The 21,534-nt window shown below is 53.0% G+C and overlaps 1 protein-coding gene across 4 annotated transcripts in view; it reads left to right on the top strand.

The window, feature by feature from the left end:
- The window catches only part of PHYHD1 (phytanoyl-CoA dioxygenase domain containing 1), a 171,303-nt gene extending 153,754 nt beyond the window's left edge, over window positions 1–17,549 (top strand). For all 4 annotated transcript variants that reach the window (XM_086924863.1, XM_086924866.1, XM_086924865.1 and 1 more), the window contains exon 12: window positions 16,032–17,549. In XM_086924863.1, coding sequence (XP_086780989.1) covers window positions 16,032–16,077 — 46 coding nt within the window. In that variant the 3' untranslated portion in view covers window positions 16,078–17,549. The remainder of the gene's footprint in view (window positions 1–16,031) is intronic.
- The last annotated feature ends 3,985 nt before the right edge of the window (window positions 17,550–21,534 follow it).

The raw sequence follows: 21,534 nt of genomic DNA, 5'->3' as shown, positions 1-21,534 counted from the left end.
CCTTGCAGGTCTCCATCCCCCGCAGTCCCCTCCCTTCTTTTTTTCCCGCTCAATCGCTCCCAAAAGTCTGTGCTTACTGCAAACCGGACTTGGGTCGATTCAGAGGTGGGTCCCCACAGAGCATCACACAACCCTGAGGATCCGGATTCGGACGGCCTTGACAGAATTATCGGCCTAAGAATTGTATCCCTCCTGGTTGTCTGACACGTAAGATGGCTACCATAGAAGACGTGGTGGCAGCCTTGGCGTTGGTGCAAGCGGCATTGACCACCTCCCGCCAAGAAACCACTGCTTTACATGCTCGGGTAGACCAGTTACAGAGGAACCCTTTTGACTTTAGGGCGACCGCTCGTCCCACCCCAGTAGTAGTAGAGAGGCCAGTACAGGTCCCACTAGCCCCTGCTGAGAGGTTCCATGGGGACATTAAAAAGGTCCAGGTCTTTCTGACACAAGTACTGCTACATTTCACATGCAAGCCTAAGCTGTTTTCCACCAACCCAGCCCGGGTAGCATTCCTCATCTCTTATCTGGGTGGGGAAGTGGCACAGTGGGCTGTTCCTATCGTACACAAAGACGATCCTTTGTTATACGACTGGGATGAGTTTAGGGCCAGTTTCGAAAGCACCTTTGACAGAAGGGCGGACACTTTCTCTGCTGACAGAGACCTACTGGAACTTCGCCAGGGCAACACGGATTTGGTAACATATCTGAACAGCTTTCGGCGTTTGGTTGCCGAGACCGACTGGCCAGAAACAAAGAGATCTGCTGTGTTTTACCGTGGGTTAACAGAAGAGATGAAAGACGTCTTAGCCCAGCTAGACCCCCAACCAGCGACGTGTTCGGCTCTCATCGAGTTAACGTTACGGCTGGATCATCGTCTGCGGGAACGCCGTGGGGAGAGTAAAGGAAAGGATAAAGTAACGCCATATAGTGAGAAAACCACGGTAACAGAAAAAGCCGCTGGATCCGCTGAGGCCATGGATATCGGAACAGTAAGGGCGTTGTTGACGCTGAGCGAAAGAGACCACCAACGGAAACAGGGTCTATGCCTCTATTGTGGCAAAAAAGGTCATTTTTTGAGGGAGTGTCCCGTCAAACCGAAGTACGGAAGAACAAAGGTGGGACAAGCGGCGGTGCTGATGGTTGGAAAGGAGGAGGGAAACGACAGAGCTTAAGGGACACAGAAGGGGGTTCTCCGAGCGGTTGTGTCATCCTTTCTTTAAACACCCACATTTCCAGTGAGCGAGAACATCTCTTTATCCCTGTGGTTCTCAGGGTTGGGAATGTGGCCCAAGACGTTAAAGCCATGGTGGACTCCGGAGCAACGGGGTGTTTTATGGACGAAGGAGAAGCGTCGCGTCTGGGGGTGAGCCTCGTACAGAAAAAAGTACCTGAACTGGTGTTCGCGGTGGATGGAAAGGAATTGGTGTCAGGACCCATCCTGTATCAAACCGAGGGGTGTGACATGATTTATGACGGATATCATCGGGAGATGATAACATTTAACATAATCCAAGCCCCTCTGTATGGAGCCATTTTAGGCCTTCCATGGCTGCAGAAACACGAACCATCAGTGAACTGGGGAAAGAAGACACTCAAGTTTGACTCTTCGTACTGCAAGAACCATTGTCATGACACGACCCAACAACAGGGCAACGGCTGTTACGAACTTCACGTCGCTACAGCAGCCGAAAAAGAAGTGGTACTACCCTCATGTTATAAGAGCTTTGCTGACGTCTTCAGTGATACCAAGGCCGAGGTGTTACCACCCCACAGAAACTACGATTGCCGGATCGACCTAGTACCAGGGTCAGAGATACCATGTGGTCGGGTTTACCCCCTCACGGTGCCGGAAAACGTCCATTTACGGGAGTATCTGGATAAGTTCTTACGACTAGCATGCATCCGTCCGTCAAGATCGCCAGCTGCCTCTCCCCTCTTCTTTATACCGAAGGCTATTGGAGAACTGAGATGTTGCATAGACTATAGGAAGCTTAACAAAATACCAATCAAGAACCGGTATCCCCTTCCTCTCATTCCGCCGCTCCTGGAGCAGGTGAGAGCTGCGGCTATCTACACTAAATTTGACTTACGTGGGGCGTACCACTTGGTCTGCATCAAACAAGGCGACGAGTGGAAGACGGCCTGCAAGACGCGGTACGGGCTGTATGAATATTTGGTGATGCCCTTTGGACTATGTAACGCCCCTGCGGCCTTTCAATTCTTCTTAAACGAGGTGTTAAGGGAATACCTGGATGTCTTTACGGTGGTGTATATAGACTATATACTGGTGTATTCTGCCACAGAACAGGAACATGTGGATCACGTTTGTTTAGTCCTACAGGCATTACGAAAACATAATTTGTTCTGCAAAATCACCAAATGCGATTTCCATGTGTCTACAGTGGAATTCCTGGGTGTCATGCTTACTCCCTCCGGACAAGTTATGGCTGAGAGAAAGGTAAAAGCCATAGAGGAGTGGCCTTGTCCGCACAACGTCAAGGAAGTTCAAAGCCTGCTGGGTTTTGCGAACTTTTATCGTAGGTTCATAAGAGACTTCTCCGACATGGTGGCCCCGTTGACCAAGCTAACATGGAAACAAACGACGTTCTGTTGGACGGACGAAGCTCAAGAGGCGTTTGATTGTCTCAAAACGGCCTTCACCACTGCTCCTGTTCTCACCCATGCGAATTCAGCCCTGCCATACATAGTAGAGGCGGACGCCTCGGACGTCGCTATAGGGGCAGTACTTTCGCAAAGGCAAGACACCACGGGCTGTTTACATCCCATTGCGTTCATGTCCCGAAAATTGAACGAGGCCGAAGCCAATTACACCATAGCTGAGAAGGAGCTTCTGGCGATACGTTACGCATTTCTGGAGTGGAGACACTGGCTGTTGGGGGCGGCTCATCAGGTCACTGTATACACCGATCATAGGAACCTCCAGTTCATGAGAGCGGCTCAACATCTCATTCCCAGACAGCTGCGATGGATGCAGTTTTTCGCAGAGTACCATTTCCTGGTAACGTTTCGCCCGGGGAGGGAGAACAAGAAAACGGATGCGTTGACACATCAGGACACCGCTCCCATGAGAGACAAACCACCGGAAGAATCGATCATAGAACACAGCAGAGTGATCTGTTTAACTTACACTGATTCATTCCTCCAGTGAATTTGTCATGAAATGCGTGCGATGGTATGGAAGTGTTGGCTTCGTGCGCATCCTGACTGGAGGACGTGTGATGGTCTTCCCATGCGAGGACGACAGCTGCTGATACCATCCAACAACCTTAGAAGAGTGGTATTTTCTTGATGTCATACCCTTCCTTGTGCGGGGCATCAGGGAGGAGAAAAAACCCTAGTCCGGGTTTTGCGACAGTTCTGGTGGCCTTCAGTGCGCAAGGATGTGGTGTCCTGGGTAAAGGAATGTACTGTGTGTGCACAAACGAAAACCTATCATCAACGCAAGGCCGGCCTACTACAGCCCATGCCTACACCCGAAACACCTTGGGAAAGGATCTCCATCGATTTCATAGTAGGACTGCCAGAGAATCAGGGCAATACAGCCATAATCGTAGTAGTGGACTATCTGACCAAGATGGGACACTTCATCCCCTGCAAGCAGGTCCCTTCAGCAAGTCGACTAGCAAAGTTGTTATTACAGCATGTGGTGAGACTCCACGGACTACCCAGGACTATTGTATCCGACAGAGGGGCGCAATTCACAGCAACGTTTTGGAAAACCTGGTGTGCCGAGTTACGGATGGAATCCTCACTGTCTACAAGTTTCCACCCACAGACAGACGGACAAACCGAGAGACTCAACCAAACGCTCAAAGCATACCTTAGATGCTATGTTAACAACAACACAGACGCATGGGTGGAGTGGCTGTGGGTGGCAGAAATATTGTATAACAGCGCTAAACATGCATCCACTTCATGCACTCCTTTCTACTGTACATACGGGTTTCACCCCAGGTTTACTTGTGTTGCCCTACCCAGTCATAACTTAAGGATTCCCGATCTCAGAAAAAGGCTGCAGCATATGCGTAGAGTTTTTTTGTGCACACAAGCCAATCTACACAGAGCCAAAACAAGGTACAAGGCCCAAGCCGATAGACATCGCAGGGCAGGTCCCGGTTATACGTATGGGGATTGGGTCTGGTTGTCCACCAGGAACATTCGCTTTAAGTGACACAGTGTATTTGGTCCCAAGTACATAGGTCCCTATCAAGTGTCTAAAATCATAAACCCTGTGGCGGTCAGACTCATGCTTCCGTCGCACATGAAAATCCATCCGGTTTTTCATGTCTCCTTGGTGAAACCATTGCAGGGCTCTCTACCGAAAAGGCCTGCTCCTGTTTCAATACAAGGCGATAATGAGTATGAGGTCAAGGGGATCCTTCATGCAAAGAGAGTGAGGGGCAAATTGTGGTACTTAGTGTCCTGGAAAGGGTACGGCCCCGAGGAGGACTCCTGGGAGCCTTGTGAGGCGGTGCATGCCCCGAGACTGACTGCTCGGTTTCACCGCCTGTATCCAGGGAAGCCCTCGCTCAGCTAGTGTCAGGAGAAGAGAGGGATGTACTGTCACAAACCGCGCTAGAGATTTATAAAGCATATGGTGACCCGAAGACATCCCAGTGCCTCTTGTAGTAGCAGCATCGGGTACGCTATGTGTCACGAACCGCGCTAGCAACGCGCCGGTTGCCACGCTAGCTGCGTGAGAAACAGCCGGGAAACATGAGAAAGACTACATTTCCCATGTTCCTCGGGATAGAAGCGTAGGGCGTAGGCGGCGTACCACGTGATGCGTCGTTCTGACGTACACGGAAGCACAAAAGACGGCAAGCCAGTGGTAACGCTGCTGATAATTCTTAGGTAACACGCAGGACGCTGCGGTCCTGGGCAACTATCGACCTATTTCCCTTCTCCCATTCCTGGGGAAGGTCTTGGAAACCTACGTCACTCGTTGCCTGAGCACCTTCATCGAGGAAACTCATTTCCTCGATGATCAACAGGCCGGATTTAGACCCTCCCATTCCACGGAGGCAGTGGTGATAGCGGTCATGGACACGCTGAGACAGGGAGCTGATAAGAACTTGGCCCAGGCCCTAGTGCTACTTGATCTCTCGGCCGCTTTTGACACGGTCGACCATGACATTCTGGTCGACCGTGTCAGAAATGCTGGGATCTCGGGCCTGGCCCTGTCTTGGATTGTGTCCTTCCTCCAACTCCGGACCCAATCTGTACACTTATCTTCCTTTTCTGCCCCTTGCACTTCACTTTCCTGCGGTGTCCCCCAGGGTTCTGCTTTATCTCCTCTTCTGTTTAATCTTTATATGCAGCCTCTCCTGGTCTCTCTCCGCCACTCTTCTGTTACCACTTTTAATTATGCAGATGATCTGCAACTTATCTTTCCTATCGACTCCTCCCCTCTCTCCTGCTCTGAAGCTCAATCCTAGCAAGACAGATCTGGTCCTGATTGATGGGCCCCCTCATCCTTGGACTCCCAACTTCTGGCCCCCGGCCCTTGGCCCCCCTCCCTGCCCAGTTGACTCCGTGAAGAGCCTAGGTGTTACCATCTCCAGTGACCTCTCGATGCGGCCGCATATTAATGCTGTTACCTCGGCCTGCTTCTTCCACCTTCGCAGGATCGGGAAGATCCGAAGGTTCCTATCCCCAGAGGCTCTTATTCTTGTCATCTTGGCCCTGGTTACCTCACGTTTAGACTATACCAACTGTCTATACGTGGGGATCCCAGCATACCATCTTCAACGGCTCCAACTGGTGCAAAACCAGGCAGCCAGATTAATCTTCCAGCAACCTAAACACCAACATGTCACCCCGTTGTTAAAAACCCTCCACTGGCTCCCGGTTGCGCAACGTTGCATCTTTAAACTTGGCTGCACTATCTTTAAATCTCTTTTTGTTTCTGCCCCTGCTTTCATTTCTCTCTGCCTACACCCTTATGTTCCCTCCCGACACCTTAGATCTTCTGCCCACAATTTGCTGGTCATTCCCAGGTTCAGACGCAAGAAGCATGGTGGTGCTGGCTTCTCTTTCCTTGCCCCATCCACTTGGAACTCCCTTCCCCTCCCAATTCGGCTCACTTCTGACTACCCCACTTTCCGCAAATCTCTGAAAACTCATTTGTTCCGTCTTGCTCACGGTTAGCTGCCTACACTCCCTGTGTCCTCTTCCATGGTCCTCGAGCGCCAAGAAACCAATTGCTGTATGTGCGCGGTATTAAACACTTTTAACATAACATAACATAACGCTGTTACGAAGACTCCTGGTTTCGGACCTCCGTTTTTTGCACTCAAAGCATTCCTTGTGGATTGCTCTGCTGAGACTTCTGCCCAGGGTTTGCCGGGAATCCAGGATCTCTCGGACCCTCCTCCTTCCGTGCTTCTGGATATCAGGTATCGTGAGGGGCAGCTTTATTCTCCTCTGTTGGCAGAGACGCTACTTTCCTGCGTACTCGTGCAGAGGAGGAGTGCGCACATTGTGGCGCTTGGGTAGTGCGATCTCTCTGTTGGCTGAGACCGGCTGGTCTCTTGCAGGGAGGTGTATACACCCGCGAAACGCTGTCCCCTTGTTTCTTCAGCTTTTTCGAGACTATTTGTGTTGTTTGAACGTCTGCCTAAGAGCGCATTAGGCAAAACGTACTTGTTTTGGAGTTGTTTCTGCTGGGGAGAGACCCCCTTGTTTTCTTGACGGAACGTATGCACAACAGGTCTTGTGGTTCTCCTGTCTGAAGTAGTGGGACTAAAACTAACTGGGAAGACAGTAACCACTATCCTGGAACAGTCACAATTATCCATTGTTAATCTCCTTTTGAGTTAGGAGAAGTAAAGAGACCATAATTCAACAGACATTGCAGTCTCTCTCTTCTCCCTTTGTTGCTCGGAAATGCTATTTCCTTTTAAAGGTATGAGCCTAGCCTAGACATACAAGGGAGTGGAAATCGTCAGGAAAGGGAGTGTGCAGGTTATGATCTTTGTTGTCTGCTTTTGTCGCCCTTGCAGGTCTCCATCCCTCGCAGTCCCCTCCCTTCTTTTTCCCCCCCGCTCAATCACTCCCAAAAGTATGTGCTTACTGCAAACCGGACTTGGGTCGATTCAGAGGTGGGTCCCCATAGAGCATCACACAACCCTGAGGAACCGGATTCGGACGGCCTTGACACTATGCTATGAGATTTATATAGCACATGGCGACCTGAAGGCATCCCAGTGACTCTTGTAGCAGCATCGGGCAAGATCTGCTGTGAGATTTATAAAGCATATGGTGACCTGAAGATATCCCAGTGACTCTTGTAGTAGCAGCATCGGGCAAGATCTGCTATGAGATTTATAAAGCATATGGTGACCCGAAGACATCCCAGTGACTCTTGTAGTGGCAGCATCGGGCATGCTATGCTATGAGATTTATATAGCACATGGCGACCTGAAGGCATCCCAGTGACTCTTGTAGCAGCATCCGGCAAGATCTGCTATGAGATTTATAAAGCATATGGTGACCCGAAGACATCCCAGTGACTTATGTATTAGCAGCATCGGGCATGCTATGCTATGAGATTTATATAGCACATGACGACCTGAAGGCATCCCAGTGAATCTTGTAGCAGCATCGGGCATGTTCTGCTATGAGATTCATACAGTGCATGGCGACCCAAAGGCATCCAAGTGACTCTTGTAGCAGCATCGGGCAAGATCTGCTATGAGATTTATAAAGCATATGGTGACCTTAAGACATCCCAGTGACTCTTGTTGTAGCAGCATCGGGCATGCTATGCTATGAGATTTAATAGCACACGGTGACCTGAAGGCATCCCAGTGACTCTTGTAGCAGCATTGGGCAAGATCTGCTATGAGATTTATAAAGCATATGGTGACCTGAAGACATCCCAGTGACTCTTGTAGCAGCATCGAGCATGATCTGCTATGAGATTTATATAGCACATGACGACCTGAAGGCATCCCAGTGACTCTTGTAGCAGCATCGAGCATGATCTGCTATGAGACTCATACAGCGCATGGCGACCCAAAGGCATCCGGGTGCCTCTTGTAGTAGCAGCATCGGGTATGATCTGCTATGAGATTTATAAAGCACATGGCGACCTGAAGGCATCCCAGTGCCTCTTGTAGTAGCAGCATCGGGCATGATCTCCTATGAGATTTATAAAGCATATGTTGACCCGAAGACATCCCAGTGACTCTTGTAGTGGCAGCATCAGGCATGCTATGCTATGAGGTTTATATAGCACATGACGACCTGAAGGCATCCCAGTGACTCTTGTAGCAGCATCGGGCATGCTATGCTATGAGGTTTATATAGCACATGACGACCTGAAGGCATCCCAGTGACTCTTGTAGCAGCATCGGGCATGATCTGCTATGAGATTTATACAGAGCATGGCGACCCAAAGGCATCCCAGTGACGATTGTAGTAGCAGCATCGGGCATGCTATGCTATGAGATTTATATAGCACATGGCGACCTGAAGGCATCCCAGTGACTCTTGAAGCAGCATCGGTCATGCTATGCTATGAGATTTATAAATCATACGGTGACCCGAAGACATCCCAGTGACTCTTGTAGTAGCAGCATCGGGCATGCTATGCTATGAGATTTATATAGCACATGGCGACCTGAAGGCATCCCAGTGACTCATGTATTAGCAGCATCGGGCATGCTATGCTATGAGATTTATAAAGCATATGGGGACCCGAAGACATCCCAGTGACTCTTGTAGGAGCATCGGGCATGATCTGCTATGAGATCTATAAAGCATATGGTGACCCGAAGACATCCCAGTGACTCATGTATTAGCAGCATCTGGCATGCTATGCTATGAGATTTATAAATCAATCAATCAATCAGTGACACTTATAAAGCACGCTACATACCCGTGGGGTCTCAAGGCGCTGGGGGGGGGGGAGCCGCTACTGCTCGAACAGCCAGGTCTTCAGCTTCTTCCTGAAGGAGAGGTGGTCTTGGGTCAGGCGCAGGTCGGTCGGGAGGGAGTTCCAGGTCTTGGCGGCCAGGTGGGAGAAGGACCTTCCTCCTGTAGTCGCTCTTCGGATGCGGGGGACGGCGGCGAGGGCGTGGTTGGCTGATCGGAGGTGGCGTTTGGGAGCGTAGAAGTTGACTCGGCTGTTGAGGTAGCTCGGGCCTTGGTCGTGTAGGGCTTTGTGTGCGTGGGTGAGGAGGCGGAAGGTGATTCTTTTGTTGACGGGGAGCCAGTGAAGGTCTCGCAGATGTCCGGAGATGTGGCTGGTTCGTGGGATGTCGAGGATGAGTCTGGCTGAGGCGTTCTGGATCCGCTGGAGTCTCTTCTGGAGCTTGGCGGTGGTCCCGGCGTAGAGGGCGTTGCCGTAGTCCAGTCGGCTGGTGACGAGGGCCTGGGTGACGGTCTTCCTGGTCTCGGTGGGGATCCACCAGAAGATCTTCCGTAGCATGCGTAGGATGTTGAAGCATGCCGAGGAGACGTTGTTGACTTGCCTGGTCATGGAGAGGGAGGAGTCCAGGATGAAGCCCAGGTTGCGTGCATGGTCTGTCGGTTTGGGTGCGGTGCCCAGGGCGGGAGGCCACCAGGAGTCGTCCCAGGCGGAGGGAGAGGAGCCCAGGATGAGGACCTCCGTCTTGTCCGAGTTCAGTTTCAGGCGGCTGGTCGTCATCCACTCGGCTACCTCTTTCATCCCTTCGTGCAGGTTGGCTCTGGCGGCGGCGGGGTCGTTGGTCAGGGAGAGGATCAGCTGGGTGTCGTCGGCGTAGGAGATTATGCTGAGGTTGTGTTTGCGTACGATGGCCGCGAGGGGGCTCATGTAGACGTTGAAGAGGGTGGGGCTCAGAGATGATCCTTGGGGGACGCCGCAGATGACTTCGGTGGCCTCTGACTTGTACGGTGGTAGGCGGACTCTCTGTGTTCTCCCGTCGAGGAAGGAGGTGATCCACTCCAGCGCCTTGTCCTGGATTCCGACGTTGCTGAGGCGCCGTACTAGGGTGCGGTGGCAGACCGCGTCGAATGCCGCGGAGAGGTCTAGGAGGATGAGGGCCGCTGTTTCTCCATTGTCCATCAGGGCTCGGATGTCGTCGGTGGCGGCGATGAGGGCGGTCTCGGTGCTGTGGTTGGCTCGGAAGCCGGACTGTGAGGGGTCGAGGGATCCGTTCGTCTCGAGGAAAGCGGCCATCTGCTTGTTGACGGTCTTCTCGATGACTTTGGCTGGAAACGGGAGGAGCGAGATGGGGCGGTAATTCTTGAGGTCGGTGGGGTCCGCTGTTGGTTTCCTGAGTAGGGCGCTGAGTTCGGCGTGTTTCCAGCTCTCGGGGAAGATGGTGGTGTCGAGGGATGTGTTGATGATGTCTCGCAGGTGGGGTGCGATGACAGCGTCGGCTTTGTTGAAGACGTGGTGAGGGCAGGGGTCGGTCGGTGATCCGGAGTGGATGGAGTTCATCGTGCGGATGGTGTCTTCGGTGCTGATCGGGGTCCAGGCGCGGAGGGTGGTGGTGGGGGGTGGTTGTTCGGTCATGGTGTGCGTTGGTTGGTTGTTGAAGCTGTTGTGTATGTCCGCGATCTTGTTGTGGAAGTATGAAGCCAGGGAGTTGCAGAGGTCTTGCGATGGGGTGATGTCGTTGTTTCCTGCGCTGGGGTTGGAAAGCTCTTTGACGATGTTGAAGAGTTCCTTGCAGTTGTGTGCGTTGTTGTCCAACCGGTCCTTGAATGCTGTTTTCTTGGCGGCGCGGATCAGCCGGTGGTGTTTCCGGGTGGCAAGTTTGAAGGAGGTCCTGTTGTCCGGTGTCGGTTCCCTTCTCCAGACTTTCTCGAGGGCTCGGCAGTTCTTCTTGGAGCTCTTGAGTTCGTCGGTGAACCATGGGGCTTTCTTGCTGCCGGGTCTGCTGGGCGGGGTCCTCAGTGGGGCGAGTTCGTCCGCGCAGTTGCTGATCCACTTCGTGAGGTTGTCGGCGGCCTGGCTGGGGTTCGCTGAGCTGGCAGGAGGGTGCTGGCTCAGGGAGGTGGCGAGCTGGTCTGCTGTGATCTTGTTCCAGCTTCTGCGGGCGGTCTGTTGCTGGTGGTGGTGGGTCGTTGTTTTCTTGAAGGTGAAGTGGACGCAGCTGTGGTCCGTCCATTGAAGCTCTGTGGTGTGGCTGAAGTTGATGTCCTTGCTGGATGAGAAGACAGCGTCGAGTGTGTGTCCGGCGAGGTGGGTGGGGGTGGACACCAGTTGCTTGAGTCCCAGGTTGGTGAGGTTGTCGAGCAGGGTGCTGGTGTTGCGGTCGTTGTTGTTCTCCAGATGGAAGTTGAGGTCTCCCAGGAGGATGTAGTCAGCGGAGGGGAGGGCATGTGGGCTGACGAAGTCGGCGATGTCCTCGCTGAATTGTGTGCGTGGTCCAGGGGGTCGGTAGATCAGGGTGCCTCTGAGGGTGGTGTTCGGGTTGGTGTGGATCTGGAAATGCAGGTGTTCGGCGGTGGTCAGGGAGTTGTCGGTGCTGGTCGTGAGACGGATGGTGCTCCTGTGGATGATGGCGATGCCTCCTCCCATCTGGTTGGCGTTTCGGTCCCTCCGGACGATCTTGTAGCCCTCTGGGATGGCGATGGCGATGTCGGGAGCTGAAGAGGCGTTCATCCAGGTCTCCGTGAGGAAGGCAACGTCTGGAGCTGTGGTGTCGAGGAGGTTCCAGAGTTCGATGGCATGTCTGTGGATGGAGCGGGTGTTGAGCAGGATGCACTTGAGGTGGGTACTGCTGGTGTTCGGCTTGGTGGGTGCTGGTGCGAGGCAGGTCCGGATGCAGGTGAACTTGCAGGCGTGGCAGCTGAAGGGTCCGTGGGTACGTCGTGGAGAGGCTTGATGGCATTCTGGGAGTCGGCCGGTGTTGAGAGCGGTGAGGGTGGCGGCGGAGTACGTCAGGCGGGTCGGTCGGGGTCTTCGTGGGCCAGGGGTCCTGGCGCTGGTCGTGATCCGGTCGCGGACGGGCGTAGACGGGCTTACCTTTGGCGCGCCTTCGGCGCACAATCGGCGCGCCCGCTGCGCGTGACCGCTGCGCGTCCGCACGGTCGCCATTTAAGGCGAAGTGCGCGGGTGGGCGGAGCAGCTGGGAGGCGGGAGCGGGGAGGGAACAGAAGAGAAAAAGGGGCGGGGCCAATGTCTGTGGCGGGAAGCGAGAGCGGAGGGCGGCGAGGTAGGCGGCCAATCAGGAAGGAAACTGGACACGGCACAGGGGATACAAAGAAATTAACAGGCACAAATTTAGGGCAAAACAAATAAAAACGGCAAAATTCGCGAGCAGACGGCAGAAACAGACAAGCACAAATTACGGGCAAAATTCGCGAGCAGACGGCAGAAACAGACAAGCACAAATTACGGGCAAAACAAATAAAAACAGCAAAATACGCGAGCAGACGGCAGAAACAGACAAGCACAAATTACGGGCAAAACGAGGAAAAACAGCAAAATACGCGAGCAGACGGCAGAAACAGACAAGCACAAATTACGGGCAAAACAAGGAAAAACAGCAAAATACGCGAGCAGACGGCAGAAACAGACAAGCACAAATTACGGGCAAAACAAGGAAAAACAGCAAAATACGCGAGCAGACGGCAGAAACAGACAAGCACAAATTACGGGCAAAACAAGGAAAAACAGCAAAATACGCGAGCAGACGGCAGAAACAGACAAGCACAAATTTAGGGCAAAACAACTGGGAAACCAGAGGGGAGCGACCACGGCGTCAGCGAGACAGAAGGCAGGCAGAGGGGAACACACGCAGCAGCTGGTGGCCGTGCGGCGCGGGGGTGTCCCACAAGCATATGGTGACCCGAAGACATCCCAGTGACTCTTGTAGGAGCATCGGGCATGATCTGCTATGAGATTTATAAAGCACATGGTGACCCGAGGGCATCCCAGTGACGATTGTAGTAGCAGCATCGGGCATGTTATGCTATGGGATTTATAAAGCATATGGTGACCCAAGACATCCCAGTGACTCTTGTAGCAGCATCGGGCATGCTATGCTATGAAATTTTTAAAGCATATGGTGACCCGAAGACATCCCAGTGGCTCTTGTAGCAGCATCGGTCATGCTATGCTATGAGATTTATACAAACACAACAGGCGATGGACCGAATGTGGATCAATGTCACACACTCACCCCAGTCCAAAGATCTGGGCCCAAATCCATCGTTTTTTTGCACTCCACACCACCCTGGGTTAGACAATGGCGATATGCAAATCAGCTCTGACCCTGTGCCCCATGGGAACAGTCCAGTCCGAACTACAAAAGCCATGTCCTTCCCAGAACGGAATCAAGCATCCGAGGACCGGACCGGTTTCGAGGTAACACCTCTCATCAGCCCGGCTAGCTTGACTCCAGTGGTGGCACAGGGTCAGAGCTGATTTGCATATCGCCATTGTCTAACCCGGGGTGGTGTGGAGTGCAAAAAAACGATGGATTTGGGCCCAGATCTTTGGACTGGGGTGAATGTGTGACATTGATCCACATTCGGTCCATCACCTGTTTTGTTTGCAAATACCGCCATAAGTGCGCTGGGGATGCCCAGACGTGGGTCCCAGGCACTCCACACCACTGGAGTCAAGCTAGCTGGGCTGATGAGAGGTGTTACCTCGAAACCGGTCCGGTCCTCGGATGCTTGATTCCGTTCTGGGAAGGACATGGGTTTTGTAGTTCGGACTGGACTGTTCCCATGGGGCACAGGGTCAGAGCTGATTTGCATATCGCCATTGTCTAACCCATGGTGGTGTGGAGTGCAAAAAAACGATGGATTTGGGCCCAGATCTTTGGACTGGGGTGAATGTGTGACATTGATCCACATTCGGTCCATCACCTGTTTTGTTTGCAAATACCGCCATAAGTGCGCTGGGGATGCCCAGACGTCGGTCCCAGGCACTCCACACCACTGGAGTCAAGCTAGCCGGGCTGATGAGAGGTGTTACCTCGAAACCGGTCCGGTCCTCGGATGCTTGATTCCGTTCTGGGAAGGACATGGCTTTTGTAGTTCGGACTGGACTGTTACCATGGGGCACAGGGTCAGAGCTGATTTGCATATCGCCATTGTCTAACCCGGGGTGGTGTGGAGTGCAAAAAAACGATTAATTTGGGCCCAGATCTTTGGACTGGGGTGAATGTGTGACATTGATCCACATTCGGTCCATCACCTGTTTTGTTTGCAAATACCGCCATAAGTGCGCTGGGGATGCCCAGACGTGGGTCCCAGGCACTCCACACCACTGGAGTCAAGCTAGCCGGGCTGATGAGAGGTGTTACCTCGAAACCGGTCCGGTCCTGGGATGCTTGATTCCGTTCTGGGAAGGACATGGCTTTTGTAGTTCGGACTGGACTGTTCCCATGGGGCACAGGGTCAGAGCTGATTTGCATATCGCCATTGTCTAACCCGGGGTGGTGTGGAGTGCAAAAAAACGATGGATTTGGGCCCAGATCTTTGGACTGGGGTGAATGTGTGACATTGATCCACATTCGGTCCATCACCTGTTTTGTTTGCATGAGATTTATACAGCGCATGGCGACCCAAAGGCATCCCAGTGACGATTGTAGTAGCAGCATCGGGCATGCTATGCTATGAGATTTATAAAGCACATAGTGACCCGAAGGCATCCCAGTGCCGCATGAGGTTAGTTCTGGGCTATGAGTGGGATTTTCAAAGGGAGCCTTTTGTTTACCAAGGAGGTGTTAATAGAATGGTTTATTCCGATGTGGTTTGTGTATTTATTTGTTTACGCCTCGAGGACAGACGTTTTCTTTCATTGTTTGTGCTGTATAAATAATAAAAACAAGCAGAGGGTGAGAAGTATCCTGAACCTGCTCTGTGAGCTCTGAAGCTTCCCCATCCAGGGGGGAGGGGGGCTGAGAACACTCGGTGCTGTACATGGAAAACAGCCACAGATGGGGACCCTTGAAAGGCAGGCTCAGCGCTGGGCTCTTGGAAGGCAGGCTCAGCTCTTGGCCCTTGGGAGGTGACCTCAGCTCTGGGCCCTTGGGAGGCGACCTCCGCTCTGGGCCCTTGGGAGGCGGCCTCCGCTCTGGGCCCTAGGGAGGCGGCCTCCGCTCTGGGCCCATGGGAGGTGGCCTCAGCTCTGGGCCCTTGGGAGGCGGCCTCCGCTCTGGGCCCTTGGGAGGTGTCCTCAGCTCTGGGCCCTTGGGAGGCGGCCTCCGCTCTGGGCCCTTGGGAGGCGGTCTCCGCTCTGGGCCCTTGGGAGGCGGCCTCCGCTCTGGGCCCTTGGGAGGCGGCCTCCGCTCTGGGCCCTTGGGAGGCAGCCTCCGCTCTGGGCCCTTGGGAGGCAGCCTCCGCTCTGGGCCCTTGGGAGGCGGCCTCCACTCTAGGCCCTTGGGAGGCGGCCTCCGCTCTGGACCCTTGGGAGGCAGCCTCAGCTCTTGGCCCTTGGGAGGCGGCCTCCACTCTAGGCCCTTGGGAGGCGGCCTCCGCTCTGGACCCTTGGGAGGCAGCCTCAGCTCTTGGCCCTTGGAAGGCGGCCTCCGCTCTGGGCCCTTGGGAGACGGCCTCCGCTCTGGGCCCTTGGGAGGCGGCCTCCCCTCTGGGCCTTGGGAGGCGGCTTCCCCTCTGGGCCCTTGGGAGACGGCCTCCGCTCTGGGCCCTTGGGAGGCGGCCTCCCCTCTGGGCCTTGGGAGGCGGCTTCCCCTCTGGGCCCTTGGGAGGCGGCCTCCGCTCTGGGCCCTTGGAAGGCGGCCTCTGCTCTGGGCCATTGGGAGGCCATGGGGAGCCCAGAGTCCATCTTAGCTACAACTTGCAACGGGGCATTAATGGAGGGAACTCATTAACAATCCATTGGAATCCTCCCACATCCCATTTACGCAGATTTTACTGACCAGGTCGAGCGGTTCTTACAGAAAACCCTGGCTCAGGCCTCTTTCGAAGAGATAGCAAGCGCTCGCCGCCTTGCTTGCCACGGGGGCCCTCGCTGGAGGTTGGTGGGGATGGAGAGAGTAGAATGGCTTCTTCTGGTTCTGTTAACTCTGATTTCTTTGTTTTTTTCCAAGGCTACAGCCCACCCCGGAGCTGCCGTTTCCCGCCCTGTACGTGTGATGACAGCGCCATGGACTGCGCGAGTGGAGCGCACCCCACACTTGAATTGGGGCTGAACAGAGACAAGATGGACTTAAAACCCCCTGCCCAGGACCCTGGAGCCAACCAGTGCCACCCCTTTCCAAAGACCTCAGATCATGAAGCCTGGAGCCCGCCGTTACCAACGCTCAACAGCGGCCTCTGCCAACCGGAGACCACCATGGGATCCCAGATACCTCTGTCCTCCTACACCTTCCACCACCCTATCTGAGATTCTGCTTTGCCCCCTCTAGCTGCCCCATGTGTGCCCCCAGAGCATCAGATGCCACCTCAAGACATCCGCAGCCTCAGGGGCCTCGTATTCCTTATGAACCGTCAGCGTGCCATAGAAGTCCTCTACCCCACCCAGAGACCCTCTAATCCCCAGATACTCCAATGCCCCCAACCCCCCAAGGGCTTTCTGCAGCCTATGAGCCTTCTGTTCATCCAGAGGATCTCTGTGTCCTTCAGTGCAGGCCACAACCTGATAGCGTCATGAAGCCTCCACACTAGTCTCACAGCGCTGCTCACAGCTTCCCCGGTACCCTTTGTTACGCCCTCACCCTCCGGGCTGGAGGTGCTGCTGAGGCTGTGGGTAGAGAAACGGCACAGCCCACCAGGCTGGTGGCCGGTCAGCTCTTCATCTGCCCCTCAAAGCCCCCCGTCCAGTGGCCCCACTGCTGACCAGCTAGGGACCTTCATGGCCAGCCTCTTGAGTTAGTGCTCCCCTGCTGACCCGTTGGACTGCTGATATACGTTATTGGCCCCTCAGGTAATGATCCAGACTGCCAGCCACTTGGGCTACTGGTAATAATCTCCTGCCCTTCCGGTATCCCCACTGCCACCTTCTCGAGCTAGTCATATTCCTGGCCTCTTGGGCTAGTGGTCTCCCACGGCCGACACATTGGGTCAGTGGTATTCATTATTGGCAAACGCAAAGAGATGCTGGACGGAGCGCTGAAACTTTTCAGACACTCACCCCCAATCACAGATCTGGGTTGAATCCATCTTCGTTATTTAGCTCACTCTGCCACCCCAGTTCAGACATGGCCATATGCAAATCAGCCTTGACCCTGTGCCTCATGGGAACAGTCCAGCCCGAACTGCCAAGCCATGTCTTCCCTGGACCGGAATCAAGCATCCTGGGACCATTGGAGTCAAGCTATCCTGGCTGATGAGGAGTGTTACCCCGAAACCGGTCCCAGGATGCTTGGTCCTCCCTTATGGCCCCTTGAGCTAGTGACATTCATTACTGGCCCCTCGGGTAGTCAACCCCGCAGCTGGCCTCTTAGGCGCTGTTGATAACATTTAGTCATCATCCAGGCGACCTCATCTGAACCTCCAACACCCCGACTGATGCTCAGGGACAGACCTGGTGAAGCCACTGCTCAGGGCTGCCAGTGGCACAAGGGGCTCTCTGCTATGATAAGACCACAATAAAGTGATCCATGCCAGCATCTGTATCCATTGTTTCTTTTACTCAAAGCTGAGATCTTAGCAGCTGTGTTATGGGGGGCCGTGGGTATGAACGAAGCACCAGATGAGTTTGAGTTTGCGCCTCGGTAGTCATCTTGGATTGGGATCAGCAAGGCTCCATGGTATGGTGGCGGCTGTCTTGTGAGGAGTGTCTCATGGTGGAGATGATGCTGTCCTCGTCAGATCCATTGAGTTTGTGATCACACTTGCAGAGGTGCAGACCCAGCCTTCCTGTAGGACCCATCCTCAGTGATCCCCCCCTGGCACAACCAGGCAGCCCCCCCATGAGGATCTGTTCATGGTAAACTCCCCAAGAGGAAAGCATCAGCCACTGCAGATGAGCGACTGTGGGCGTTGTGACCAGGAACAGCGGGGCTAACATGGATTCTGGGGTCGCCAGTCTGGAATGATAGGGCACCTACATCATAAGGGCAGCGGTGAGTGCAGTGACTCAGTCACTGTTAGAAGAGTGAGCGTAATGTGTGCAAGTTTCAAAATATCCAAGCACTGCTTCAACCCTCACCTCAACTTTCTATCCTACATTTGACAGAGAAACGTAACGCCATCAGCCTCTTCAGTGAAAACGCAGAAGGTCCATCAGCACAGCATCACCGAGCCTGCTCCCCCTCTATTCAAACCCCTGTCTCGTGCAGGCCTCACCACATTCTCAACTCCCCTCAAACTCCATCCAAAGGTGTCTCCTTCATCAAAGCCTTTTCCTTTTCCTACTCACCGTCTTAATGCCTCCCTCACTCAAAACATTTTCAAGACAGGCCTGACCCCTCTGTCCTGAAGAAACCTACACGAGACCCTATTTGCCTCGCCAGCTACCACCCATCACACACCTACCCTTCTGTGACAAGAGCAGTGAAGAAAATAGAAATATCACATAAACCCCAACCATCTCCACCATTACCACCAATCCAGCTTCAGATCACGCGGCAGCATGGAGACCGCTACATTCCAATCCTAGACTGTGCCCCCAGAGGACAGATAAAGGTGACCCCTGGCACCTGATACTGCTGGACCTCTCAGCCACCTTTGACCCCGTCGTCCATACCACCCTCACGTATGCCCTGAGGTTTCAAACTGGATTCTCTGGCAGTCTTCCTCACTGGTCCTACTTCTAAATATCCAACTAGATCACATTTTTTCACAGAGGCACCCCCTGATCCCAGAAGATTCCTTTCACCTCTTGTGTTCCCTGAGGTTCAATCTTGTTCTCTCATCCTCCTCAACCATTCCAGGCAGCTCCTGGTGACTCTACTCCCTGATAACAGCATCAGAATTCACCACCACAGAGAGGGCCCACATGCTATGTTGTGTTGATTTATATAGCTCACTAATCACCCAAGAGGGTACCCAGGCGCTTGGGCAAAGTTTGTCGGTGTGCGGTCCCAAAGTGCTCGTATAAAGAGCCAAGGATTCAACTTCCTGCGGAATTCAAGAAGTGAGGACGAGGCTCCAATGTGTTGAGGGAGGTCTTAAGAAGTGAGGAGGAGGCTCTGGTGTGTTGAGGGAGGTCTCAAGAAGTGAGGACGAGGCTCCGATGTGTTGAGGGGGGTCTCAAGAATTTATTTTTATTTTTATTTTATTTTTGGAGTTTTCTATAGCGCTGGCCAGACCCAGGGGTATCGGAGCGCTTCACAATTTGATTGGGAGGAAAGAGAGCGAAAAAGTACAGTGAAAAATAGACAGACATCATACAAGTTCAGCAAATTAACAGCCGCCTGAGGGGCGGGATTGAGGTAGTGTTTTTGAGGTATTCAAGGTTCCTGTCGCGTTGTTGAGGTAGTATTTATGAGGTAGTTAAGGTTTTCGATTGCGCTATTGAGGTAGAGTTCGGGAAAGCACGGTTGAGGTAGAGGATTTTTAGGCGGTTCTTGAATTCAGTAAAGGACGGGGTAGTTCTGATGTCCACTGGGATGCAGTTCCAAATTTTCGGGGCGTTGCCAGCAAAAGAGCGGTTGGCAGTTCTTTGTTTCCGGGTTTTCAAGGGGATGAGTAGTAGGGAGTTTGAACTTCTGAGATTTCTGGATTGACCAGCTTTCTTGAGTTTGGAGGCTAGATATTCCGGTTTCCCTGTGTGTAGGGCTTTGTGTGTGAGACAGGCTGTTCTGAAGTTTGCGCGCATTTCCACTGGGAGCCATTTCAGGTCGTTGAGTGCGGGGGATATGTGGTCGAATTTCCTTACACCTGAGACCATTCTGGCTGCTGCATTGAGGGTTGTTTTTAGTGGCGCTAGGTGGGATATGGCTGTGCCGGTTAGGGTTGCGATTCCATAGTCCAGTCTGGACAGGACCAAAGCTTGGGTGGCTTGTAGGAGGTCTTTTTGTGGGATGTGAGGTTTGATTTTATTGAGGAGCTTCAGGTTGAGGAAGGCACTTTTCGCGGAGTTCTTGATGTGATTTGACATCGTTAGTTTGTGATCCAGGGTGATTCCCAGGGATTTTACTGAGCTGGTCAAGGTGAGATTTCCACTGAGGGCGTCAATGTCGTTCAGCCATTCCATTATTTGTGGGTTGTTGTCTTTGTTAGAGATGAGGAGGATCTCTGTTTTTCCTTGATTGAGTTTGAGGTGATTCATCCCTAGCCAGTCTTGGATTTCTTTTAGAGTGTTATTGAGTCTTCGGATGTCATTGTGGGACGTAATTTCTATGTAGATCTGTGTGTCGTCTGCGTAGAGGTGGAAAGGGATGTTGGCTTTTTTCAGTATGGTGGTGAGGGGGACCATGTATATGTTGAAAAGTTGAGGGGAGAGAACGGATCCTTGTGGGACCCCTCTGGACACAGGGAGAGGATCAGATGAGAACGATTTTATTTTTACTCTTTGGGAGCGGTTCTGGAAGAAGGAGTCAAACCATTTCAGGACCATGTCACCCGCCCCTACTCGTTCTTTGAGGGCCTTGATGAGGAGCTTGTGGTCAACCGTGTCGAATGCCGCTGACAGGTCTAGGAGGATGAGTAGGCAGCACTGATCCGCGTCAAGGGAGTTGCGTATGTCGTCAACTATGTTCAGGATTGCGGTTTCGGTGCTGTAGCCTTTTCTGAAGCCTGATTGGTTTTGGTCAAGAAGGTTGATATTGTCGAGTTGGTTGTTGAGTTGACGAAGCACGCATTTTTCTAGGATTTTGGCTAGGAAGGGTAGACTTGAGACTGGTCTGAAGTTGTTTGGGTCGTTGGAGTCGAGACCTGGTTTCTTCAGGAGGGGGGTGACCTGGCCCACTTTGAGGCAGTCCGGGATGGTGCCTGTTTTTAGGGAGCTGTTGATGATTTTGCACCAGATTGGAGCAAGGGTGAGTTTGAGGTCTTTGACCATTTGGGCGGGGATGGGATCAAGGTTGTGGGAGGAGGGTTTGGAGGATGCTATTAGATTGAGGATCTCGGCTTCGTGGACGTGGTCGAAAGCGGGCCAGGTGATGGAGGTTGAAGCTTCAAAGGTGGTGAGTGTTGTGGTTAGGTTGATGTTGAGGATCGGAGTCGGGTTGATGTCTAGGGATAGTTCGATCTTGGTTATTTTTTCGTTGAAGAAGGAGACGAAGTTGTCACATAGGGTTTTGGAGGGTTGCGCAAGGACCGTGGATGTCTTGGAGGTTTGTTTTTTGATGATATCAAAGAGTTCTCTTGGCCTGTTCTTTGCCTTTTCTAGCGCATTGCAGAAGAAGTTAGTTTTTTCGTTGTTGATGTGGTTCTTGTACCTTTTTCTCATTGCTCTGAGTTCCTCCCGACTGTTAGAGGAGGGGTTCTTTCTCCAATGTCGTTCTGTGAAGTGTGGAGGAGGCTATGAGGTGTAGTGCGAGGTCTCAAGAAGTGAGGAGGAGGCTCTGATGTGTCGAGGGAGGTCTCAAGAAGTGTGGAGGAGGCTATGAGGTGTAGTGCAAGGTCTCAAGAAGTGAGGAGGAGGCTCAGATGTGTTGAGGGAGGTCTCAAGAAGGGAGGAGGAGGCCCTGATGTGTTGAGGGA

The sequence above is a fragment of the Lissotriton vulgaris genome, chromosome 5 (genome assembly GCF_964263255.1).
Source record: "Lissotriton vulgaris chromosome 5, aLisVul1.2, whole genome shotgun sequence".
NCBI lineage: Eukaryota > Metazoa > Chordata > Amphibia > Caudata > Salamandridae > Lissotriton > Lissotriton vulgaris.
This window is presented reverse-complemented; position numbering and strand designations above follow the sequence as displayed.